General features: G+C 29.2%; 1 protein-coding gene across 1 annotated transcript; it reads right to left on the reverse strand.

Moving 5' to 3' along the window:
• Positions 1 to 2,764: 2,764 nt before the first annotated feature.
• On the reverse strand, positions 2,765 to 7,217 carry LOC118057208 (ubiquitin-conjugating enzyme E2 10). The gene is made up of 5 exons (XM_035069711.2): positions 7,060 to 7,217; positions 6,823 to 6,922; positions 6,251 to 6,378; positions 5,023 to 5,127; positions 2,765 to 3,051 (listed from the first exon to the last, which is right to left on the reverse strand). Exons 2-5 carry the CDS (start codon positions 6,890 to 6,892, stop codon positions 2,908 to 2,910), a joined length of 447 nt encoding a protein of 148 aa, XP_034925602.1. The 5' UTR covers positions 6,893 to 6,922; positions 7,060 to 7,217; the 3' UTR covers positions 2,765 to 2,907.
• Between the last annotated feature and the right edge of the window lie 2,584 nt (positions 7,218 to 9,801).

The following is a 9,801-nucleotide window of genomic DNA, read 5'->3' on the forward strand; positions in this document are numbered from 1 at the left end:
ACATTCTGAAAACTTTTAGACAATAATTAGTGAGTGATTACTCACCTGAACTCTAATTAGAAGCTAAATTAAAGATTCTTTGCAACCAAAGTATATATTAAGTTCATAATCTGACGCTGAAAACATTTCCACAGCCAAAAACTTTTTTAGTGGGATATTAGATTATATATGATTTTCAGCTCTGTGCCTTGTCTTCACTAGAGAAAAATCTCTAAGTACATGGAAACTCAGATACCTCTTCCTGTTTTCTATTCTTTTGGTCTCTTCAAACTCAGATTTGATTAAAATTATATTCAATAAAACCAGATTTCCAGGGGCCATGCTCTCTCCCACTCGTGGGCACGACCTACATGGAGGAATTATTTTAATCTTCTCTATAGCTTGCTAGAGCTGGACTTTGGACTAAGATTTTTCATTTTTGTCTGTTCTGAAGACCTGACACGTATTATAATTTGATAATATAAAACAATGCATACAAACATATAATAAACGACATGGATCACCATGTCCTACGAGACCTAGCTTAAAAAAACCCTAAAGTTATATGGGGTTGGTCTTTTATGGGGAACAAGAACATATAATATTTATATATATATATATATTGGTTTTTTTTTTTAATTCCAAAGCATTGTTTTTCAGTTCTTACCTTCTGGACTTGCTTATGACCGCTAGCTGACATGGGTTATACAGTTCATATATATGGTGTTAAATTAATTATATGTGGTTTAATTTATAATAATTCTCTCTTTCTTTTTTCTTCTTTTTCTTACAGTATTCCTTGGCGTAGCAAAATCTTAATTTATAAGTATGAGTTTTAGTTAGTCAAATCTTGAATTGATTAACGAAAACAATTCAAGATCCAGCATTCGTTTTTACTTGCAAGATCTTCAAAAAGATGAAGATCTCTGGTGATGATATGCATGCACAGTGAAGAAGGAACAACTTGGTATATTCCATCTTAATTACGTGCCAGAATTTGACCTTGGCCTTTCGATATCATCCACTTATTATTGTAAGGACAAGAATCATAAATACAATCTTAGAAAATCATGCATCTGCATTAGATGAAAGTTCACTGAAGAACTCGATGTAGATTACTCAAGATCATATTTATTGATATTTATTCTAAAAAGAAGAAGAAGAAGAAAGAATATTGACTTTGTTAAATTTATTAGTTTTTAAATTCATGCAGTGTGATAAAGAAGTGATTTTCTATGATAGATGTTGGGTCAATCTATCTATATATCTATTTTTAATTAAGAGTTAATGTACTTCAAGATTTCACAATGCATGAAAATTTTATGAGTTCTTTAAAAGGATATATAATACATTTAATAACACTAATAAAATATCACTATAAATAAATAATAAAAAATATTCAACTAGTTACATGATAGACAACTTTGGAAGAAGATTTATTGTTAATTATATAAAGAGTAAGAAAAAAAAAAGAGGGATATATATATATATATACCTCATCGATCAATGCTAGCCACATAGATTTAACAAAGTTTTGTATAGATTTAACAAAGTTTGTAGGACTCAAAAGAGAAGGTTAAGAGCCAATAAGATATAAGCCTCTTTGAGAATGTGATTATTATTAATTTTTAAAGTATTTTTTACTAAGAAATATATTAAAATAATTTTTTTTATTTTTTAAAAATTATTTTTGATATCAAAGTATCAAAATGATCTAAAAACATAAAAAATATATTAATTTAAAATAAAAAATTACAAAATTACAAAAATTTGTAAAATCGTTTTTAAAATATAAAAACAGATGTAAGGTTAAGTGCCCTTTAAAAGGGTTTAAAAGCCAAGAAAATGTCATTAATGCTGCCTGTAGGTTTGTCTTTGACTAGAGCCGTTACAATTTTATTAAAAAGCGTGTACTGTTTTGTAAAATGGTAAATTTATTCCATGCACCAACTATATTATATGAGCATGGGAGAGACAACATTTATTAATGTAGGATATGATGGAAAGAACATTGATTTGTACCCGCGCCTGCGCCAAACATTTTCTTGAATTATGCAAGCTAACATTTTAAAATTTACTGATATTAACTCTCTTCGGAATTTAATACGTAAAATATTAAACGGGATATTTATTTTTATATTTCAAAGTAATTTTAAAAATATTTTTTTATATCAAATAACGTTAATTTTAAAAATAATTTTTTAAAAAAAAAAAATATTATTTTAATATTTTTTAAATAAAAATATTTTAAAAAATAACTACCACCACACATATAATTCTTCAAGTTGAATTAAAACTCTTTAGTAAAACTCATTTTATACAGTCAGGCTTTTGGTGAAATAGGTTAACTCTTATAAAGAATTTTTAACTCAAACGTTGTGATCCAAAGTCTATATATATATATATATATATATGAGTTGAGCTAATAACCCGTGAATTAACTCAACAACCAATGTCAGGCACGCCGGAGGCCCAATTGAGGGTAAGGTATAAAGCCTATTTTCTGAAACCTCCAGCGCATGCCGATGGACGCCAAGTGGTGGCATCAACGCCACTTGGATTCAGCCACGGTCCGCCGTGAATCGGAGCCAAGACAAGCAAATAGAAAAACCCACCAAAGCGATGGATGCGGGCATGTCAGGAGGCAAAACAAAAGAAGAAAGGAAATAATCATACAAACAGGAGAACCCACTAAGATTTTAGAGGTTACAGGGAGACACACTAAATTAGAGACACGATTCATGGTGTCAGATTAATCCATGGGACGGAAAGAAACACAGTCGTTTCTTCTTTAATTTGGGACGTTGTTGAGGGCCAGTTTTGCCCCGTTTAGAATGAAGAGAGAACAAGCAGCAAGCATTGATACATAGGGAAAAGAAACAAAGAGAAGGGGAGGGGGGCTCTCCATTGCACACATCATAGGTCCGTTTAGCCCATTGCATACTTCTGGGTCCAGCTTCTTGCAGTTGTCTCGTACTTGTTCCTGTCGGTCTTGTACATGTGAGCAATCTCCGGCACCAGTGGATCATCGGGGTTAGGATCCGTCAACAAAGAACAGATTGAGAGCAACACCTACACACGGAAAGACAACACGCTTAGCATCATCACCAATAAGAACTAGCAATTCAAAAGTCAAAAGACAAAAAAAAAAAAAAAGTGGGGGTTTTAAACAAAGATTAAATTGCAACTAGAATGGGCAGGCTTGTAATCCTAAATATGAAAAGCCTATGCATGCATCAAAATATATATATCAAGAATCATTTAAGTTAATAAATGAAAAAAATTCATAAATGATAACTAAAAATATTATTGAAAAAATCAAAAAAACAAATAAAATATTTAATCTTAAAACAAACAAACCATTTATCCAGATATATTTAATGAATTTATTTATTAAAATTATTTTTTTATAAATCAAATAATAGATCCGTATAACATTAATTGAATAAAAAAATATTATGCAATAATGCACGTATTGTATTAAAAACCTTGATTGAAATGTAAGTACTTTTTATTTTTAAAATAAGTACTTTTTATTTTTAAAAATAAAATTCATATGTATAAACAAAAACAAAATTCATAAATGAATTAGAATAATCTCTATTTATAAAAACCTAAATAAACAAAAGAAAAAACCTTGATTGAAATGTAAATTAAAAAAATATTTAAAAAAACTTATAAAAAATATCATTTTTTTTAAAAAAAGTAAAAATAGAAAATATATATATATATATAAAAAAGGCCAACACGCATGACCCATTTAGAAAAGACCCGCACATAGTAGCCCTAAAGCTAATGGGCCCAGAAATATTTCAAAAAAAAATAAATAAAAGCGATGACACTTTGTATTTTCCCATACTCCATCCACCAAAATAAAGATTCATTTTTTTTTATAAAAACATGTTTTTCAACCTATTTTGACAAAAAATATCTAGAAAAGAGCTTAAACATCTTAACAAACCCATAAATAGCCTTAAAAAACCACGCAAAACCAAAATCAACTTGGAAAAAAAAAATTATGGAGCTTATATCTGAATTTTTAGGTAATTTCAAGATGAAAAATACTTAGATGAAACTCTCATCATCAAATATAACTCATTAACATTAAAATCAATTATTTTGATGACTAAAATTGATATCAATATTTATTTTCTATCTCTGCCACTCTCTCTCTCTCTCAAATTAAGAACTAAAAATAATAAAAACAAGCTTTCATACCTAAATTGAATTGCAAAAATATTAATGGACTGAACAAGTATAATTTAAAAAGTTTGAGGACTAAATTAAACTTTTGTGAGAACTTTGAAATCATTACTCGTTTGTATTTGTCTTTTCTACTTTGGCATCTTTTTTCAATTTTGGTCTTCGTCAACAAATTTAATTCAATTGTCCTTTAATTTGGCTCAAAAAATATACAATCGTGCAAAAGAAAAATTTGAGGACCCAAATTAAAAGAAAAGGAAAAATTTTGCACAACGAGTCTAAAGTAAATTGTGAGAGCATGAATTGTGTTTGTGTGCACAATGTTTTTCACGCAATTTTTATAGTTTTGCATAATAAAAAAGACTAAATTACAACCCATACAACCAATAGGATAGACTTCTAATATTAGAAAGTAATAACAAAATAAACACCCAAAAAGAGAATGTTGTGATAGCATTCCTCTTATCTCTATTTATTGTGATGGATTTTTTTAATACATTAACGCATCAATGGTTGGTAAGAAACAATTGTCCATTTCTTGCACAAAAATGATGTTGGTCTTACACAAATCCATTAAGATAGTGTTTAGGATTATAATAATGATTGTTTTTCAAAGTAAATTTTTCTTGAAAATACATTAAAAAAAATTTTATTTTTTTAAAATTTATTTTTAATATCAGCACATCAAAAAAATCTAAAATCATTAAAAAATATATAATTTAAAACAAAAAAAAATCATAAAATTTTCAAAAGCACTTTTTGAACGTAAAAACAAACATGTTATAATAATGACGCTTTCTTCTCAACTCCAAGATGCTTTAAGGGTTATAGAATTCGAACCTTGGATATGGTTAGAGCAGGGCTCCATTGCTCCTTCAAAATGTCCAGGCAAATGCTTCCATTGCTATTTATATTTGGGTGGAATACCTTTGTTCTGAATGCTACCTACAAGATGCATACATGTAACAAAATCACACACATATAGAGAACTGGATACGATTGACTTCTCAATTGCTTACGCAGAAGTCATAGTTAGCATAGAATGAGATGCATAAACAGGAACCAAGAGGCGTTCACAAAAAGAAGGAAGCTCAAACTACTCAGCAAATACCAACAAATGGAATGTCATATAAACTCCAAAGGTTAAGTCACCAAACAAACAGAAGTAACTTAAAGTTAAATTTCATATTGTGCATGGAAGGGAGGGTTACCAGAGGCACAACCATTCAATCAGGGCAGTTTATATCTTCAACCTTTTTATGTAAATATCATTTATTTCATATTTAGCTGACTTGAGCTTGGGTGATATACCCTCATTAATGCTAGAATTCCTTCATGGGCGATTAAAAAACAAGACCTGTTTTTTTCTGAAATCACATTAAAAGTCGAGATTTGATACACAAGCCTTTGATGCAAGAGCTGTATCATTTAACATAAACTTCACATCTTATCTCATTTTATGAGGACCTGGCATAGAATTGTATCATGTCTTTAGTTAGGTCCTATTAAACTGGCTCATGCTTATACTGTGAAATCAGGTTTCCATGCTTATAGTTCATCTAGCCCCCTCTGTTTCTGCTGCTGATTTAAGAAAAATAAAAAATTTGACCTATTGCAAATATTCACACACGAGATGCCTTAGTGTCAAAATGAATCAGCTTCTGATGAGAATAAATTCAATACTAATCCTTCTTCAATTTTGTTGCAAATTGAGTAAGAGATGATGGGGGGAAAGAAAAGAGGTGAGGGAGGAAACAAGGAGATAGTTATTCCACGACTGCATGACACCTTTTCTTATACAAAGGGGAAGCTGGAACCCGAGACATCTTGCAAGGTAGAGGGGGAAATCGGTGCCAATGAAGCATCAAGCATGATTGTGGGACACTAGGAATTCAAGTAATTCAAGTAATTAAGGAAAAAGCAGAGGGACAACGAAAGTAATTCAAGTTTACACGGATCAGCAATTTCAAGTATATTTTAAATGTGCATGAACTTTATTATGTAGACAAGTAAAGAACTTCTTCAGACGAAAAACATTATGCCTTGCACGTAGCAAGCAAAAACTTACCTTGGGAGGCTTAAATGGATAGTCTGGAGGAAAATGAATAGTAACTAGGAAAACACCACCAGCATAAGGGCTATCTGGAGGACCCATAATTGTTGCTTGCCAATGGAACATGTCTTCAGCAACAGGACCTTCAACATTCCCATAATTAAAGCAAACAAATCAACAAAAAAGCATAAAGTGAAAATAATCAATCAATTTAGCTTTTAATTCTTCATACTCATACACCTTGAAAAAGCAAATCAAACATATAATATGTATCTTCATGTTTTACCCTGCGGTTTTCAACCATAATTATTAAAAATCAACCAAATTTCAACATTATTTTTGGCTTTCCCTTAAAAGCATCGATTTTAGCCTTAAATACTTAAGCTTATCGGTCAGAATTAATCATCGCCAATATTATTCAATTGCACGCATGCTTGGACTATCAACAAAATCATCATCGTCATAAATTCCAGAAAAAAAAAATATATATACAAAAAACTAACACGCAACGAAGAGATCAGATCAACCAAAACGCTAAAAAACACAAAATAAAGAAAAATATATAGATGCGAAAAAAGTTGAAATACCGGCGCTGCATGAAGTAGGAGGGTCCTTTTGTAAATCTTTCAATTCCTTCAAGATCCGTTTCGATGCCATCTCTTCTTCTTCTTCTTCACCTGCAAAAACCTACAAAAAAAAAAAACAACACAATTCATCACCATCATCATCAACAACAAATGAAATCTCTCAACTCAAGATCGATCCTCTCTAAACCACCATCATCACCATAAGATTAAAAAAAAAAAAATTGAATAGAGGCGCACCGGATTGATCCTCCTTCTGGAAAACAACGGTTTTTTTTAAAAATAATTTATGAGATTTGGTTGTTCAGAGGAAAAATAGAGATAGAGAGAAGAAAATGAAAGAATGAAATTTAAGGATTCTGCAGGGTAGAGGCCTTTATATTAATTTGTGGACCGTCCTTTTTTTTATTCTTAATATTAATTAATAAATAAGGTGCGTGTACATTGTGATCGTACTGTGTAAAGGCGTAGTAATGATTATTTTTAAAAATATATTTTTATTTGAAAATATATTAAAAATATATTTTTATTATTTGAAAAAATTATTTTTTTTAATATTAGCCTATTAAAATATTTAAAAATAATTTAAAATAAAAAATTTAAAATTCAGGAAAAAACTATTTGAAACACCCAAACCGCGGATGGGGATGGTCCCATGCTACTATTGTACTTCGCGTTCTTTATACGTTACCTTGCCCTCTATTCTTCGCCGAAAGTAGCCGCCGAATATAATCTTGCCTTTTTGTTTTTGTTTTTTTTATTGTTATTACATGTTGGTCCTCTTAATATGATGAATATTTTAAATTGGTCATCCAACTAAAGATTCTTTGCAAATGTACCACCAAGATTGCAAGAAATCAATATTCAAGTTTCCTATTAATAAGAATTAGCATTTTTTTCTACTTTAAATTTTTTTTTTATCTCTACCTTTTGATTTACTTTAAAAGAAATCTCAAATGTTTTTTTAAAGAGTAATTTACCTCATTTTTTCAAATGGGTATCTCTATCTTGCCAATAAAAGAAAGGTTATGAAAATTTTACTAGTCTTTTCTAAATGGAACTCTATTAAAGTATAAGTTTTCTTTTCAGAGAGTTTTGGAGTTTTGACTACTCTTGCTCAAAACTTAAATTATTCTATTACTTGTAGTCTTCATGTGTTATTTGGTATCATGGTGTGAAATGTTTTTTAAAATATTTTTTATTTAAAAATATTTAAATTTTTTTTTATATCTATTTTTTAATTTTTATACCAGTACATCAAAATAATAAAAAAAAATAATATAATAATTTTGATGTTTTTTTTAAGAAAAATATACTTTCATAACACTTACAAAAATAAAAGTTAATACACTATTGGACACTCTTTTTTTTGTAACCATGAGTGTCCGAGCCAGCTTACGAGCACCTCAACTAATCCCTCAAGATTCTAAAGTTAACAACCAAATAAGTTCCCAGTAATCATAAGATTTGTAGCACTCGAATTAGTGACCTTTAGGTAGCAAACTCAAAACCTGACCAATTGAGCTACACCCCTCATGTTTCACTATTGAACACTCTTTTTTTATTATTAATGTGGGTGATCGGGTCAGCTTGCGTGCATTTCGACTAATCTCACAGGCCCTTAAATTAACGATCATGTAAACCTTCAGTGCCCTTGAGGTTTGTAAGACTCAAACTAGCAACCTTTAGAAAGCAAACCTAAAGCTTGACCAATTAAGCTACATCATTTAGCGTTAACATTGAATATCACTTCGTTAGATGAGTAGAACATAAAAGACTTGCCATACAATAGCATTCTTTGATCTTGTATTAATGTGATTTTTGCTAGAATTCTTTGCAATTTCTTAGAAGGGTAGGGTTCAAATATTTTTGGCTACCTGACATGTGCAAACACAAAGGTCAATTTATGTACCCTTAATCATCATTCAACAACATGAATCGATACTTTCATATTTGAATCAAAGGCTCGTTGGGAGCAAGCCTGAGACCTAACTAATAAAATTACATCCTTTAAAGTTTATTATTGGACACTCTTTAATAGGCTTTGTAGTGGTTACCCATCATCCATATAGTTGACATTAATATTCTCTTAATCTATTGAGATGACCTCAAATCCATGTATTATTCATAATAATAGGTTATTATAATTTACTTTTATCTATTTTCTTTCTTAAAGCTTATGTATAATAAATGTGTATTTGGGCTTCATAATTCTATTAAGTGGTTGAAAAGGGTTTTTCTATATGTTTTTTAATAAAAGTTTCTCTGTCAAATAGAAACAAAAAGAATTAAAATTTTTCATCTTCCTAAAAAATTATCATTCAACTTTGCATTTGTTACAAGAAATATTTGAGATGTTATTTTAAAAGCTTGATAAATATGTTATTTGTTGTGTTTTGATGATTAATGTGTTGAGTATATGAAGTTACGTTATTTATTTAAATGTAACTAAATGTATATTAAAATAAAATAAATAAAAGAACTAAAATAATATAATCCATAGGTTTCCTATAGTGATCCTAGCACCTCAATGTAGAATTCTCTTTGGTTTGTTTAGCACTATAAAAGTATGTTTAGTATTATGGTAGTTTTTGTAGTTATGATTTGAAAAAAGTTGTTTTATAAAAAGTATTTTTTGTTGAGATTGGTTTGGTATTTATATATGTTTGGTTAAAGTTGTGGTTGAAATTGAGGTTGAATAAAAAATAGTTTAATATGTTTAATTAAACATGCTTTTCAAATTGAAATTATAAAATAACTAAAAAAGATATATATTAATATTGATGGTTTTTAATTTAAATATTGTAGATTTAACTACCATTATTATATCATTAAATAAATAATACTTTATATCAAATATTTTTATTGTTCCATTAACTTGTCTATAATTTCATCACATATGAAATTTATTCGACAAGGACTCTTAGTTTTCATGGTTTTTTGAGCGTGCAACAAAATCAGATAAAATATTATCAGAAATAA

This window comes from Populus alba, chromosome 15 (genome assembly GCF_005239225.2).
Source record: "Populus alba chromosome 15, ASM523922v2, whole genome shotgun sequence".
NCBI classification, from domain to species: domain Eukaryota; kingdom Viridiplantae; phylum Streptophyta; class Magnoliopsida; order Malpighiales; family Salicaceae; genus Populus; species Populus alba.